This window comes from Musa acuminata, chromosome BXJ2-6 (assembly GCF_036884655.1).
Source record: "Musa acuminata AAA Group cultivar baxijiao chromosome BXJ2-6, Cavendish_Baxijiao_AAA, whole genome shotgun sequence".
In the NCBI taxonomy this organism is placed as follows: Eukaryota; Viridiplantae; Streptophyta; class Magnoliopsida; order Zingiberales; family Musaceae; genus Musa; species Musa acuminata.
Window position 1 is genome coordinate 40,245,022 of NC_088343.1, and position 17,241 is coordinate 40,262,262.

The 17,241-nt window shown below is 39.5% G+C and overlaps 2 protein-coding genes across 2 annotated transcripts; one reads left to right on the top strand and one right to left on the bottom strand.

Moving 5' to 3' along the window:
• Positions 1–353: 353 nt before the first annotated feature.
• LOC135615585 (probable pectinesterase/pectinesterase inhibitor 51) lies at positions 354–2,578 on the bottom strand. The gene has a single exon (XM_065114302.1). It carries the CDS (start codon positions 2,452–2,454, stop codon positions 772–774), a length of 1,683 nt encoding a protein of 560 aa, XP_064970374.1. The 5' UTR covers positions 2,455–2,578; the 3' UTR covers positions 354–771.
• A 1,946-nt stretch (positions 2,579–4,524) lies between these two features.
• LOC135613672 (serine carboxypeptidase-like 42) lies at positions 4,525–10,384 on the top strand. Its single transcript, XM_065110706.1, has 10 exons — positions 4,525–5,253; positions 7,360–7,467; positions 7,565–7,657; positions 7,825–7,917; positions 7,997–8,082; positions 8,162–8,440; positions 8,571–8,704; positions 9,370–9,462; positions 9,554–9,671; positions 10,013–10,384. Exons 1-10 carry the CDS (start codon positions 5,016–5,018, stop codon positions 10,175–10,177), a joined length of 1,407 nt encoding a protein of 468 aa, XP_064966778.1. The 5' UTR covers positions 4,525–5,015; the 3' UTR covers positions 10,178–10,384.
• Positions 10,385–17,241: the final 6,857 nt, after the last annotated feature.

The following is a 17,241-nucleotide window of genomic DNA, read 5'->3' on the forward strand; positions in this document are numbered from 1 at the left end:
CTATTGATATTTGACTTAGTAGAATCTGTCAATCAAGTTTTGATTGATTGAGTTCATACATCAAATATTTCTAAAATCGTCCATCTATCTATCTGGCGTTGATCCCCAAATATGGAGCCCACAAAATTGATTTTGAGATCAACAAAATTCTAGCTGGACTACATGCTCGTCCACAAGTAGGTACATTTTGTTTTCATGAAACCCTTCAAGGTTTGATGTCATAAATATGTTCCAATATTTTCGTTAAATTTCACACAAGACTAAGAGGAGTTTAGGTGCAGACATTATCTGCTAGTTATTATGAGAGCTCATCAAGTACTCGTTATGAGCCATTCATTATCTGCTAGCCATGGTGAAGACAAGAGGTGTTTATACTACTGAACAACTTGAAGCATCGGCTAAGAAAAAAGGCACAAGAGAACCAACCTTCACTCTGCCGTATTCAGTGAAGCAGACTCGAAGGAAGCTGTTGTGTTTCAAGTCCAAGTTTGACAGAGACTCAAAAACCAGAAAGATTCATGTTTTCCTTTGATGATGTGCTCTCTTTGTAGTTGATTCAGCTTGATCAAGCTGTCATATCGTTCACCTCAAGCCACATGAAACACTTCTTGGAAGGCTACTTAGGCATCCTCGAATCTACCATTAGCGCTGTCTGTCTCCTCTATCCAAAGTCCGTCGAAAAGCTCTTCCTCTTAGGGTTAAGTCATGTTCATCATTCAGCCAATTTAGATTAAGTATCAGAACGCAACACACCACCACATTGTGCTGTTGTTACTGCTCCGAGGGAACCCATTCATCCCCCTGGATAAAAGTTTCCACAGAGTACAATCCGACATGTTCCGAGGGAATCTGACTGCTCCACCCCACCCTGGCCGCCGCATTCGCCCCGGGCCCTGAACTCCCGTACTCTCCGTAGAACAGCGTGCTCAACGCGAAATCTTCCCTCCATGGCAACCACCCCTCCGGCATCACCACCTCCCCCATGTAGCAATTCACGTACACCGTCCGCGAGTACTCCTTCCATGGCCGCCCGAGGTATGCCCGGTGCGCCCCTGGCTTCCTCTGGTATGCAGCCAAGTAGTCGTCGCTCCCATTGATAGCGCAGCCACTGAACACGAAGCCGGTCGCCTGGGCAGGGTCGGTCCGTCCGTGGGCGGCCACCGGGTTGCTCCCTGCCTTCCTTGGCCCTTCCGCGCGTGGGACCACCTCGATGACGCACCGATCGAACACCGACGCGGAGTTGCCGAAGATGAAGTCTACCGTGCCGGCGATGCGGCATTTACGGTAGAGTTGCCGGAGGGAGCGCGCGTACAGGGTGTCTTGGTGCCCACGGAACTCCACCGATTCGAGTATGGATTGATCGCTGTCGGAGCGGAAAGCAACCGCCTGGTGGGCGCCAGGGCCGGCGGTGTTCTCGAAGGTGAGGTCTCGGGCTGCGAAGCCGTCACCGAGGACACCGACGGTAGCAGAGTGGTAGGTGGTCACGTCCTGGTTGTGGCCAACGTTTTGCGAGCCGGTGATGACGGTGTCTCCCATCCCCTCGCCTAGCAGCACCAGATTGGTCTTCTCGAACGGGACTCGGACGGTCTCCTCGTACACGCCGGCCTTGACGACGATGACGAACCGATCCGAGGCGAAATCAGGCGCGGCGGCCACCGCGTCTTGGACGCTCTGGTAGTCGCAAGATCCGGTCTTGCACACGGTAGCATTTGGAGGCCGGTCCGACGGGAAGGTGGTGGCACCATTGGCGGGTCGTAGGGAGCCGCTGCCGCCGCCGGCTGCGACGGCGGAGGAGTCGCCCCAGTAGCCGTCCCGCTCGGTCTGGGGCGGGACCCAGAGGGAGATGTCATCACCGAAGCGCTGAAAGGCGGCGATCATGGAGAGGGCATTGCTGGTGAGGGCGGCCAGGTCGAGGAGGGAGGCCATGCAATCGGCGACGCGGCGGGTAGAGTTGACGTACTTCAAGGCCGACCAGCAATCGTACTGGTAGAGGAGGGCAGCGCCGGCCCAGGCGCGGGCGTCGGCGAGGCGGCCAGCGGGGAGGGCGGCGGAAGCGGCGGACAGGCGGCGGTCGGAGAGGGAGAGGTGCTCGAGGCAGTCGCGGGCGGCGGCGGCGCGAGCAGGGTTTGCATCGGCAGAGGCGAGGATGGACTCGGCTTGGGAGCGGGAGGAGGGGAGGGCATCGGAGGGGGCGGCGACGGCGGCAGAGAGGAGTTGGAGGGCGGAGGGGCTGGAAGGGAGGTCGGGGGACTGGGAGAGGGCAGAGTGGCAGGAGGAGGGGAAACGGGTGGCCCCGCAGGCCTGGGCAATCTCCGGCGGGAGCGGAGGAGGGGAGGAGGGGGCGGAGGAAGGGAGGATGAGAAAGAGGAGGAGGAGGGGGAGGGAGAGGAGTGCAGCCATGGTGACGAAGAGTAGGCGAGGGCGAGGAGGGGAAGTGTACTGGAATTTCCTCATTAGTGGAGCTTGGCTTTATAAATGGATGGATCCACGGAAGGGGAAAGGGAGAGAGACTGTCACGGGCGGCGCAGTGGGAAGGACGCCGTGGCCACTGTGAAAGAAGAAAGAGGCAGGACCGAAGCACTGGCTTTGTCTTTCGGCGAGTAGCGACGGCAGAAGGGGTGGTGGCGTGTCTCCATCTTAACGGAGATCTGTTACTGAATCCTGTTCGTTGTAACAAAATATACATCGCTAACGTGGGCTCACAGCTGGCTCGGTCACAGCCAATAACAAGGGCCCGCACGAGGGCATCCTTCTCTGCAATCCCAGAATAGGTAGGCGAAACGGGTCGATAGTCTTTCCTCCCGTTTACGCGGAGAAATGTTCTTCTACCAACACAGAGACGATCCGGAAATAGTGACACGTTGATAGCCAATCGTGTCAAACACCAAACCTACGAGGAGGTGGTGGTGGTGGCTCGTGAAATGGTAGGTGACGTGACGTGGGGTGCGGTGCGGTGCGGTAGGCTAAAACCAAACAATGACGTTGGTGGATGTTTGCGTGCTATATATATATATATATATATATATATATATATATATCCAAATACAATTAGATTAATCAATCTTAAGAATCCGTTAAATATAATACAAATACGAACTCTTCTTATTTTTGTAATTGATAGAAGAGGATTTGATTAGAGAATAAATTTAAACAAGACAAAGAGACACTAGATCAAGGATATCATTGTGAACTATCTCGATCAATCGTTTTGGGGGGAATAGAGATGATTATTATCATAACAATTATTAAGAGACTTAAAAAAATGATAAAAAGTGAGTCATAATTAGTTTCAAACTTTTTAATAGATTAGAATTTAATTAGAGATACAAAAGAATAATTATTAGTGAATTAAGTTTCTATAGATAAATCATCAGTTTTAATGCTTTGAAGTGAATGAGAGGCATAGGTTCTGGTGTTTTGTAGTAGAACTAGAGATAGTTGATAAATCAGAAAAGATGAACAATGAAGATTAAAAAAAAATAAAGATAACATATATAAGTTATAAAATCCCTTAAGAAAGATCAAACTCAGTTGTCAAAATTTTGACCAACATCTCAGCAGGCTGATTTCCATCTGAATTCATTCATTGTACACCTACAACCTGATTTCCATGGCTCCAGTAATAGTTGGAAGCACCTACAACACCCTCCAGTCATCCTAAATCTCTTTGGGTCAAACCCTTCAACTCTCTAACCACATACCATGACTCCAACCATTACCCACCATAGGATCATTAACAACAGGTAAAGAATTAACAGCATCAATGGAGCAAAACATGGGCTTTCTACTGATGAGAATGTCAAAAATTCAAAAGCTAGTCCCTAATATATTTTCACTTAGGAGACTTATCCATCTGAGTAGGTTTGTCCTATAAAAGAAGCTGCTGATTGTGCAGAAACTTTCAACACAATTAGTACGGGGGATAAGTGAGAGAGCTCTCGCAAACTTTCTGGGGGAAGAAGGAAGAACATGAGAGGGATGGCTCAGTGCAATGTGTTTTGAAGGTGTGTTGAGCTAATGATAAGTGTGAAGGATACCAAGAGAAAGTCACAAGCTTTTTAATGAATATTATTATTCTCTTGTTTTGCCTGATTTAATAAGATAATTCCTTGTCATCTTTTTATGGATTGACCAAATGAGAGACAGCAGCATGCATGAGCAGAAGGTTAGTATTCCTCCTCCTCCTCCTCCTCCTACTCCTCCCTCTCTCCTTTATCCATCTTAAGAACCACCATCATTTCTTATGGTCCCAGAACATGGTCACTAGTCATCTACCCCACAAATTGTGATTCAAGCTCCAGGGAAGGTCAAATCTTCTCGGTAGCTCATGCATGCTGTTGTCTCTCGAAAAAAGATGATGAGGGTTGAATCAGGCCAAACAAGAGAATAGTAACCTTCACTAAAAAGCTCGTGACTTCCCTTTGGTATCCATCACACTTATCATTAGCATTGAGCCACCCCCCTCATGCTCTTCCTCCTTCCCCAGAAAATTTACGGTCATTCCATGTGGCATTGGCGTGGTGAAGCATATGAGCCTCCTCTCTGTCACCTTTGATCCCCACTAACGGCTCTTTCTTTTCCTTCTCCCCCTGCTTTAATGAGTCACATTAAAGGGCCACCCACCCTCCCCAAGGCCAAAGCTCCCCACATTTGGATTCAAAGTCTGTAAACCGAGCTTGAGCAAGCATGGTGGTCACGGCCAAATCATTTATAGCACTCCCTTCCCTGCTCTCGCTGCCTTCGAGGCCTCAAACTTCCTGCTTTGTCCCGTCCTCTCCCCGGATTCTACGTGCCTCATCCCAACAGACCTTGCAGATCTTTTCTGGATCTCTTTACTTGCGGCAGACGTGATCCACCGCAACAGAAATCTTGACATTTATTTGAAGTTTGATTTTGGATCGTATAGCCGCAATCTTATCCCACTCCCCTCTCCTCCTGTTTTTATCTCTGAGAGGAGGGCCAAAGGAAGGGCAGAGAAGGGAAAAGCTGGTGCCTTTCTCTAGCGGAGTTGCCAGATGGAGCGGTGGTGGTGTTTGATGATGGTGGTTGTGGTGGCGGTGGTGGGGAGGAGAGGGGAGGGCTACCCGGAAGAGGACCTGGTGGTGAGATTGCCTGGGCAGCCCAAAGTGGGGTTCAGGCAGTACGCGGGGTATGTGGATGTCGATGAGAAGGCGGGGAGGACTCTCTTCTATTACTTTGCCGAAGCCGATGGAGATGCCCACGCGAAGCCGCTCACCCTCTGGCTCAATGGCGGTTGGTGTTTGATGGCCTTCCTTGTTGCCAAAGTCACTCTTTTCTCTTCCTTCTCGCTTATATTTCCGATCATCTTTGATGTACTGTGGGTGTCACGATTGCTTCTTTTTCATGTCTTGTTCTCTCTTGCGATCGTTTTCGTATTGCCTTCATCAAAATTGTTCTTTTCGCATTGCGGTTGTTCCTTCTTGCGATGGTTTTGGTGGTTTTTCTTACTGTTCTATTGTCGGCATTTTCTCGATTGTCTAGTCTAGTGGTAACCAATGTTGTTTCTTTAGGCTCTTGGATCTATGAACTGCTTCTCGGCCTTGATCTTGTTAAAGATTGTTCATATTCTTTTCGTACTTTTGTGGATACTTCGTACAGTCTGCTTTTAATTTTAGAACATTATGTTGGCTGTCAAGCGTGGACTATCTCCACTGTTCAAGTTTTAATATATTCAATACTTTGCAATACTTCTGAAAGCATCTACTTTATTATGTCATTTGTGAGCCTAGTTTTCTTGGTTGACCTGGAGGATAAGCTAGGAGAACACTCATTTCATGCTTGGTTCATCTCAAAGATACAAGCAAATTGCTTTGTTTGACATCTCCTGCATAGTGCATCATTGTATTTGTTTGATCCCCACCAGTGAAGCAATATTCTTAGTGGTCTTCCTCAAATCCATTGATAGATTGCTATCCTACTTTTTTCTATTATGTAGAAGAAAATAATAGGCATGTGCTATATTTACTGGAATGTTTATCCTTCTCTGCTTCTCTATATCCCAGGTTAAACTTCAATTTCCATGAAAGAAGATTTTTTTGGTCCAAAATCCTTGTCCATATTTCTCCATGACTAAAGATAAAAAATCAGGAGTACTATTTAAAAATGGATCTTAAATAAGAGTTGCAAAGAATTATACTGAACTTTTATTTAGGGACCTTCTTGCAACAAAAAACCTTGCTGCAAAATGGAGAAAGTTTCATTCTAGAAAGCAAGAAGGTGATTTGAACATCCCTCCTAAGATACTTCAGGAACAGAAATTCCTAATCTCTTCATGAGAAAATGGCTGATGGTGGTTAATTCCAAATCTATAGTAAGCCTCACAAACTCATTATCATTCCACAGTTTAGAATAAAGATCAACAAAAGCATTCTCAATATCATGGTGATCATCCAGATGAAATCCACAATAGTACAAATAGCATAAATTTGTTACCTATGTTGATAAATCATGGTGATTTTTTTAAAAAGCTAGTATTTTTACGCTTGAATAATACAGTAAAAAAAAGTCTTGAAACCCAGATACTGTAAATAATCATGGCAATTGGCAGCCTATCCTCGGTGCACTATATGTGCCTTGTGAAGCTCCTTATTCCTACACATAGCACATCAAAAGAGGAGCACTCTGTTGCCATTTGAAAAGAATACAGGTGTGCTTACCCTTTTTTGGGTCTAGTGTTACAAACAACTAAGATCTATTGTCTGTAGTTATAAACTATGATTATACTCCAATGTCATACTATTCATGTTTCTTGCTATTTTTGTGTTTTCACGTTAGTGCATAGAGTATGAAACATTTGATATATTGCCTCATCTTTTCTCAAGACACCTTTACTTCAATATGTCTTCTAAGATCTTTTACTTGATCTCAGATTTGTTCTCTTTTCTGTCTTTTTTCTCTTTAGTTGCTATATGTATATGTATATATATGTATGTGTATATGTATATATGTATGTATGTATGTGTATATGTATATATGTGTATATGTATATATGTATGTATGTATGTATGTATGTCTCTATATATATATGTATGTATGTATGTATGTATGTATCTATATATATATATGTATGTATGTATGTATCTATATATATATGTATGTATGTATGTATGTATGTATGTATGTATCTATATATGTATGTATGTATGTATGTATGTATCTATATATATATGTATGTATGTATGTATCTATATGTATGTATGTATGTATGTATATATATGTATGTATGTATGTATGTATGTATATATATCATGTTTCTGATTTTTAGATTTGACTTGCTAGATATATAATGTCTTAAATGTATCGGAGCTAGCAAATGTTAAAAATGAATTTTATATCCAGGCCCAGGTTGTTCTTCAGTTGGAGGGGGTGCTTTTACTGAGCTTGGTCCATTTTTCCCTAGAGGTGATGGACGGGGTCTTCGATTAAATAAAATGTCATGGAATAAAGGTGCCTTTTTCTTTTGTAGCAATGTGATATAATTCTGATGAACATTAAATTCTTGTCAATGATATAGGTCGTTATCTTATCTGTTTCAACTTTGTAGTTTCAAATCTCCTTTTTGTTGAATCTCCTGCTGGAGTTGGATGGTCTTACTCCAATACAACTTCTGATTATAACTGTGGAGATGAATCAACTGGTAGGTCTATGAGACTCCAAACCAGACAGGCCTTTGTTAAATTAACTATGGAATTGCAAGTTCTAAATTCTTAATATATTGTTGACTATGTCTCTTTTCTATTTACTGTATAATTAGTGTCTTTTCTCATTCTCTCTTCTGACTGGTCCTTGATCTTTTCTTGCAAGCTAATGACATGTATAAATTTCTTCTGCGATGGTATGACAAATTTCCAGAGTTCAGATTGAAGAACTTATTTCTAACTGGAGAAAGCTATGCAGGTGCCTATTAGAATACCCTTAAGAAAATTTCATATACATTGAATGAATCTTGTTACCATTTTTCTCTGATTTGTCTTAGGGCATTACATACCACAATTGGCCAATGTTCTTTTAGATCATAATCAGCATTCCACTGGCTTCAAGTTCAAGATCAAAGGAGTTGCGGTAAGGAGAATTAGTTCTGCTTCTATCAGATCTCTTACGACATATTAATTTTTACACTGTATCTCTGTGTTATTGTTAGATTGGGAACCCACTTCTTAAGCTTGATAGGGATGCTCCAGCAACATATGAGTTTTTCTGGTCCCATGGAATGATATCTGATGAAATAGGCCTCACAATAATGAACCAATGTGATTTTGAAGATTACACCTTCAGTAATCCACACAATGTGAGCAAAGCATGCAATGATGCCATTGAGAAGGCAAATATTATTGTTGGGGATTACATAAATGAATATGATGTGATTCTAGATGTCTGTTACCCATCAATTGTGGAACAAGAGTTGAGATTGCGAAAATATGTATGTTTTCTATTCTATTTATAACAAATTGGCCTTCTTAATGTTAAGTTTTTATTATCATAAGCAATTGTTATTTATTTTTCTTTTCATTGGATTTCTTTTGTGTGTGTGTCTCCTTGTTTCAAATTAGGTTACTAAGATGAGTGTTGGCGTTGATGTTTGCATGTCAGTAGAAAGGTATTTTTATTTCAATCTTCCACAAGTTCAGCTTGCCCTTCATGCTAACAGGACAAAATTGCCTTATTCTTGGGGCATGTGTAGTGGGTAAGTGCTCTAGTTCTTATCGAGTTCAATTTTGTTCCTTTGTATCCATATGTATATGATAAACTCTTAACTAGAGATGGTTTCCATTTGAGCTTTATGTATAACAATATGAAGTTAATTTCTTTTTTTTCTTTTGTTTTGACACTTTTGGATGGGCATATGATCCTTAAAACCTTACAGAGGAAGCATTATAGTTTTAATATCGATATATGGGAAATGATAATTAGGGTAAATAGCATTAGGATCAAAATCACTTTTGAGGCCATGAACTCTGAGAGAATCACTGTGCATGATAGTCTATAAAAAATGAAATGTGGTTTTACAATAAATACTCATCTGCTTATTATTGTTCTCTCATATTATAATTGGAAGTTGCATTTGCCAGTTATTTGAAATTCTGAATCAAAACACGAAAAAATATATTGAAAGCATAATAAATACTCATTAGTAGCAACTTATGTTGGTTCTTTATCTAACAACAAATGAAGATGAAATCTTATCCCTTTCCATTGTCCATCTTTTGTAAACCATCTCCCAAATATTTTCTTCCTAATGTTCTCACTCATTTCATCTATAATGTTTATTCATGTTATTTTATCTAACAAAACTTATGATACTTCTTTCATGATAATTTTCATTGATTTTCCAAATATTGCTTCTGCCAGGCTCCTGAACTACAGCAGCACAGATGGTGATATCAATATCCTGCCCTTGCTCAAGAAAATAATCAGGCATGGCACACCAGTCTGGGTTTTCAGGTGAGTTCTTTTACCATGAAAGCACATCTTCCCAATGTTAATGTTGCATACTCAATCTGAACATCTTTGCTTGATGTTCTTGTAACTACAGTGGTGACCAAGATTCTGTTGTGCCACTCTTGGGCTCGAGAACACTTGTACGGGAACTAGCCCATGACTTTAATTTCCATGTAACGGTTCCTTATGGAGTTTGGTTTTACAAAGGCCAGGTAATCAAAATTCCTTTGTCATTCTCCGACACATCGAAAACAACATTGTTAATTTGTTCTTTTCCTAAGAAACAGATACTTTAGCATTGTTTATTGCAATTGATCCACTCATGCACATGCATTTATTCTTGATATTTCTTCAGGCTGGGGATTAATCTACTTGTTGTACTGTAAAATCAAGATTGTGAAGTGCAAATTTGCTTTATTTTCTTAAACTTTTCTGTATCACTATTTTGATTATTTTCTATATTGCTAGTTCCATTTCTTATGATCTACTTGTGCAAATGTTCCTCTAAAAAACGAGCAAATGTATTGATGTTCTTTCTTCTCATCGTGGCAAGGTCGGTGGCTGGGTAACGGAATACGGGAACCTACTGACTTTTGCAACTGTAAGAGGTGCATCTCACATGGTTCCATATGCACAACCAGCTAGAGCTCTTCGCCTGTTCACTTCATTCATTCATGGCCAAAGGCTGCCAAACTCGACACATCCTTCGATTAGTTAAATGGAAAACTGGTGGTTTTCGGCAAGCTGATGAAGGAAGCAGGCAAAGTTTCTGAATTTGTTCCATGCATTTGTTATTCATAGGCAAATAGCTAGCAATAATGAGAATACTGGTTTCTTATTTTAAGCAAGTTGTTGTATTTGTTTCTTGTAGGCAAATATGGTTCTAACACTGTCAAACATATTGACTTTATTTGAGATTGCTTTCCATTTCTTTGTGGAACTTCTTGGATTTTCTTCCTGATGTTTAGTTGTATAGAGATGTAGAATAGCGGGAAATGAGCTCCATTGATACTGAAACAAATTGCAGTAGCAATAACTACAATAAAACCATAAATCTCAGTCTTTTTCATCACCTCTCATACCATTAACATTAATTTCTTTTATCTTTTTTTTTACTATTGTCTCCTAAAATGCTTTTTTCAGAACATTTGAATGAAAAAACATTTCAACTTTAAGCTTTAAATAGTAGTGAAACCATAGATAAGGAAACATATTCTCTAATTGACTAAACACTCATGTTTTGTTTCTATAAGGATAATAATATTAATGTCATGAAAATGATTGACATCATGAAAGATTGAAGATTCTCATCATACCTAGTTGTTCACAAATAAAAGTATTTTTTATTATCTTTCCTAATAACTCCATATATTCATTCATTCATCTTAATAATATAAATTTTTTAAATATTAAATAAAAGTCAAACTTTCATCAAGTATAACTTTATTAATTTTACAAATAGTTTTATCTACCTTTCTAGTAAGAAAGAAATGTAGTTGACTGTAGTTGTGACCAATCTTATAAGTAATTAAATATTTTTTTTAAGTGAATATTCATAATTATAAGATCATACTAAGTTACAAAATCTAAAATCATACCATCATTTTTATTTCTCTCTTTATAACCAAAGCCCTCATGCACCTATTTATATTAATCATATGTTTTCTTTACATGATCATTTATATCTCCTTCCATCATAAATTTTTTAGTTATAGACATTCCTTAATTGATAACAACTAAGCTTTCCCAAAATTCATTTTTGGTTTGACTTTCAAAGCATCTTGTTCTCTCATAAATTTTAGAACTACAATTTCATTTTTAAATCTTTTTATATCTATAATATTATTCTTAAGATCCTTATTAATAATAATTTTTACACTATTTCTATGTTTAACTTTTCTAGTATATCAAAATTTAAATCCAATACTATCAATATCTCTAGATTTTTTTATCTACCCACTTAGTCTTGTGTAAGTAAATAATCATAATGTCTAGCAATTATAACCTCTTCCTTGAAAGTGTTTCTATATTCTCAATTGCTAATCTAACCTTCTATTCTTAGACTAACTTCTTTACTTTTATTAATCCAAAACAATAAGATAACTCTTACCTACTTGGCACCATATTTAAGCATCAATGTGATGGGCGCTTTTGAGCAACCTCCTAGCTTACCGTTTATAATTCAGGACACCTAAATTATAAAGATACCTCGGGTCACTTCCGAATGACAACCTAGCTCTATACTAAAATCGATTAAAATCCATGTTCATAAGATCTAACATAATTTTACGCTAATTATCCAGTAGCAAAGATATTTAATTTCATGATTAATATTATCATTCATAAATTATTTATATGACATAAAAGTAAGATAGAATCCAAGAATGAGATATTTTTAATATTTCTATGCAAGTTTCACCTTTCTTAGAGAAATGTGTCATGTGACAGTTAACTTTGGTTGATAAAAATATTAATAAATTATAATAAAATCTTGAAGTCGAATTCTGTGTTCATCACCTATCTTTTCTTTTATTAAAATAAAGCAACAACAACAACAGTGTTAACTGCAAGTGCCTTTAATTTTGTTAAATCTGGACATAAAGCGTACCTTTCAAATTATTTATGATCACCCACAGCTGCAGGAGATTACCATTTCAAGTGAGAACCAAACTTTGGAACCATTAGTTTTGTTTTCTTGGAGAAACAATTGATAGATACATCATCTATTGATTCGTTCGAATCAGATAATGCTTCTCTAGAAGAAACATTTTCGTGGTTAGAATAACCTATGAGACCTATTAGCAACCACATGCTCACACTAATAATCCATAGGTTCCTTCCTCTTATGACTGATGATTGCACAGTCCTTAAGAATTCATATCCTTAGGATTACTTGAGGTGGAGATCTGAAGCCATTGCGTGGATGATTTAGAATCTCTCGTCACCTCGAAGTCATTATCGGAGGCAGTTATCATCGATGGAGAGAAGGAAGGTTGATGAGCAGTCAATGGCATCGAATGCAGATATTAATTGCACCACTTGTTATTTGCCGTCTTAATGCAAGTAAGCTGATTGCTTGCTTGCTTCCACCAATGACGTGGACGTTGCCTCGGTCCAAGTCTGTTTGCATGCATGCCCACGCTGGAGCGCTCTGTCTGTCGTCACTGTGGAATCGTAGCTACCTCAAGAACTCCAAAATATTTGGTCAACGCCCTGCAGGGTGATGTGGTGTTGTGAGCTTGATCTCGTTTTTCTTGGAACTGACGATAGATAGGCACAAGGCAGATCCATGTGCACCATCCGATTGACTTGGCATGCCAGCATGCTGTTTGACTTGATTCCATTTCTTGAATACAGCATGCGTTTCACATCCAAGTGGGATTAATTCCCGGAGAGGGGAACCAGACATTCTGTGATGCAGAATAATTAGATTGGCATGGAGTGAAATGTAGAATTATGGTGACTACTCTCTTGCAGCACCCATAGGACACCTTCTCTATATCATTTTGGCTTCAGAAATCATAGAAATAGACTGTCAGAGGTAAGATTTGGAAGATGGTCTGAACTCGTTTCGTTTGCTTCCAGCACAAGCGCATGGCGCCGTTCCAAGTCAATTGCTTTCCGAGATGGAGAGAGCCTCTTATTCTAAGCTTCACAGTCATATTCCTAAACACGCATGTCCCGATTAATTCCTCTATAAATACCCACAGCCTTTGAACTTGGCCTCCACTGCACAACTCGAATACATTTCCGTCTATTCTTCTTCAGAATGCCTCGCTCTCAGAAGTATGAATGCTCATACTGCTCACCACCACAACCATCCCCACCACTGCTGCCACCATCACCGCCTCCGCTGCCGCCACCTCAACCACAGCCGCCATGTAGTCCACCGCTGGCACCAAAACCACCACCATATAGTCCTCCCCTGGCACCAATAGCACCACCATGTAATCCACCCCCGGCACCAACACCACCACCATATAGTCCACCCGTGGTACCAGCACCACCACCATACAGTCCACCCGTAGTACCAGCACCACCACCATACAGTCCACCCGTGGTACCAGCGCCACCACCATATAGTCCACCAGTGGTACCAGCACCACCACCATATAGTCCACCCGTGGTACCAGCACCACCACCATATAGTCCTCCGCCGCCAGGACACACGACGGTGATCGTGGTGTCCGTTTGTCTCGGCGGGCTATTCTTCCTCGCATTCCTGGCTGCTGCACTCTTCTTCTACAGGAAGAAGAAGAAGGAGATAGTTGAGGAGACGGAAGTTGTCGATGTCGTGGAGCATGTTCACGTCCAAGAGGCCATCGTTCCGGGGCCGTGTGGCCCTGAAGTGGTGATCCTCTCCGTCGACGAAGATATCGAGATCAGAGAGGAGGTCAAGAAAACTGAAGTCACTTAAAGAAGATTCTTGCACCACCCCAGAACAGACTACAACTACATTTCGTAGCCACACAACAAGTCACCAGGGATAGAAAGGCTCAATGGAAGCTTGCATGGATTGGCGTTCTCTCAAGTTCCAGAAAAGGGTTTGCACGCGTGTTTAGTGTGTGTAAGTGTTGTCGTTTAAGCTTGCATCGGTTAATGCTGTTGTTCTAAGTTTCAGAATCAACTCAATCTCCTATAAATAATAAAAATCAAAGAAGAAAACGTCATGTTTTAAATGATTGATTGATTTGTTTTGTATGACACCATCTGCAAGTTGAGACAGCCACCAATTGCAACAAAGATCCTGTCATCTTTTGTTCTCACCTGTCTCTCAGAATCCAACCCATAATATCTCACTTAAAGAAGTTTCTGCTAATTTATCTCCGATGAGCAAGACAGTAATATGAGAAGCGATTTGTAAGATACCTGTAACCCTAACAGTTAACAGTGTAGGTAGTGTGCCCTATCTGATGTTGAAGCTTTGGATAAGATCATATTTGACAGTAAAACACTTACAGAGACCTCTCGACAATTTTTTGTCCATCAGCATGAAACATCCTAAGAAAGCTGCTTTCACACTTCGTCGAGTCATATTGCGTTCAAAGTTGGATGACCGTAAGTTGTGCCGCATGCATCATAATTAACATATATTCATGTAATGAGGGTATAGGGTTCGACTTATCCTTCGATCATTGAATAAGGAACATTATAACCGAGTACGTTGAACAATGACTTGAGTGATTATTGACTTGTTGACTTGGTATTAGATCATGGTGTTTGCTTCATTGCTAACAACACAAAAGAATATGTTTGGACTTAATTCGATTAATCAGCTTCACTATTTACAACACCCAAGTCAAACTTATTTTTCTTTTCTCATGAAAGGAACATTTCCATTAACACATGTGAAGTGGGTTTACAAACAAAAAACCTCAAATGCTTTCATCTTTCTGTATCGATCTTTCTTTCTCTATGCGTGTATATATATATATATATACATATATATTACGCTAAGTTCTTCGCCATCATCTTAGCTCTGATTCCTTGTGGTCGTGGAGATAGTCATCCTCCTATAGAAGCAGACAAATGAGACATGTAGCAGTGCAAGGATGTCTCGCGGAAGAGTCACCCAATAAGGCAGATATAGAAACGCAAGGATGTCCCACTGCACAAGAAATCCAATATAGGATTGAGATTGACTTGTCTTTTTTGAATTCTTAATTTACCACTGATATATTTTCTATTTAGAGAACAATTTGTTTGGCAAGTTTGATTAGTCAACATGGATTTTAGTTGATAAGTTATTTACTTGATGAAAAATGAGTGTAACGAGGGTTGAAACAATTTTTGATGACTCAAAAAAATTTTTTTTTCTCTCTGATAGATTTGAAAAGACTGAAAGAGATTTGAGGGTACAAACTCAAATCCGATAGACAAATGATTTGTATGTACTATTCTGAGTTTGCCTAATATATTGTTCCTTCTTTTAATTTATTATCTTAGTATCAGTTCTTTCCTACAATAATAGTATTACAGTTCATAAATTGAAAACATAATAAAAAAATCATGTTGAATGCTTTCACAAATTTCAATCATAATAATTTTGATAAGAATAGCAATTCATTATGTGATAAAGGAGTACAAAAAATATTCTTATTAACAAATCCGTTGAATAATAAATATTATTTTTATTTATATATCATACATACTACACATAATATTGTTAATAATGCGATTGATGAGAGTCAATCTTGGTACAACCAATGGTGTTCTAATTGTCAAAGCATCTATCTTAATCTTAGGATTTCTTGATCGCGTGTTCCGAATTAGTTTAGGTGTTCCAACTCAGTCAAAGGATCTGAAATTGATGAGATCATGATAAAATTTGATGTGACAGATTGTAGAATTTATTGCTCCACACAAAATTTGAATACGTATTTATTAAAAATATATTGAAACGAAATAATTATTTTTCCTCTTTATATATCAAAATAAGTTCCTCAAATATCAACTTCTTACCAAAATAAATATTAACCAGTTAGGATAATGAATAAATCATAAAATGAGACATCAAATTTTTACGTAAAAAATTTAAAAAAAAATTACGGGACCGTAATCCACTTTAAACCTCCACTACCATCAATAATGATAATAGATTTATAATAAGTCTTCTCTAGAATAACTAGAGAATCACAATAATATGAAGAACACAAATATTGACTCGATAATATATCATCATCATATTTTATAATATAGCATGACCTCTATTGTCCAGTCGAAGCCCACCTATGGATTGGACCGAACAGGTTTATAGATTTTACTCCTCACTTTCCACTCTGATCCCCTCATCAGGCTTCGACAGATCAAATTGTTCTTATCTTCTATTCTTTTCATCATGGTATCAGAGCAGTGAGAAAAGCGAAGCTTCGCTCTTGCCTTTGGCCAACGACCAACATCGTTGAGAAAAGCAAAGCTTCGCCTTTGCCTTCGACCAGTGACCAATGCCATTGTAACCAAATTCCTAAGAGGCTTCACGGTCAATCCTCATCTTCCTCACCGCGATAGTCTTCGTTGATTTGCCAACAGTCGACGGACTTAAGGAGAACGAAAGACGGACTTAAGGGGAATGAAAGGAACACTTGTGCCCTCACAGCAATAGCAATCATAGTAGCAGCAGCGATTTGCTCTTGCTTTACTCATGACTCTCGCTCGTAAATCATTCTTTGCATCGATCCAAAATTGGTATCCTTGACAAGAGCACCATCTTGTGGGGGCATAATAGAATATAAGATTTTCCTAACTATATGAGAAAATCTCTTTATTCTATTGAGAAAGAGAAATCCTTCCTCCTATAAATAGGAGAGGGACATATTAATGTATTTAAGCATTTTCATGATGACTTTATGGTGTTTGAAAGTGTCGCTTGTTGCTTCAGCCATGACAACATTTTGTGTTCATTTCCATGGTTTGTTTCCCTTTTTTCCAGACTCACGACATAGGTTAGATTGCATTGGACCATGCTGTATCTGACAGTATATATTGTTGCACCATCTATATACATAGAAATACTTGTTATACAATAATCTAATATCTGTAATATTACATTCTATATTATAAATTCACCTATTGACTAAATTTTAGATATAATTTTTAACATGCTCAATTGTATATCATATCTCTTAAGAGATCATTACAATCAAAGCACATATTTTTTCAGTTGTCCATAATAGAAACTAAGCTATTTATCTCAACATTTGAATCCCAACATTACATATGACAAGTAGTTTCCAGAATCATCCCATATTTCATATTTGACTTGCTATTATTCATTAATAATAA

Coding starts and splice junctions, on each gene's coding strand:
- LOC135615585 (XM_065114302.1), bottom strand. CDS start 2,454: ATGAGGAAATTCCAGTACACTTCCCCTCCTCGCCCTCGCCTACTCTTC.
- LOC135613672 (XM_065110706.1), top strand. CDS start 5,016: ATGGAGCGGTGGTGGTGTTTGATGATGGTGGTTGTGGTGGCGGTGGTG. Junction 5,254..7,359: donor CACCCTCTGGCTCAATGGCG/GTTGGTGTTTGA, acceptor TTTTATATCCAG/GCCCAGGTTGTTCTTCAGTT. Junction 8,441..8,570: donor AGTTGAGATTGCGAAAATAT/GTATGTTTTCTA, acceptor GTTTCAAATTAG/GTTACTAAGATGAGTGTTGG.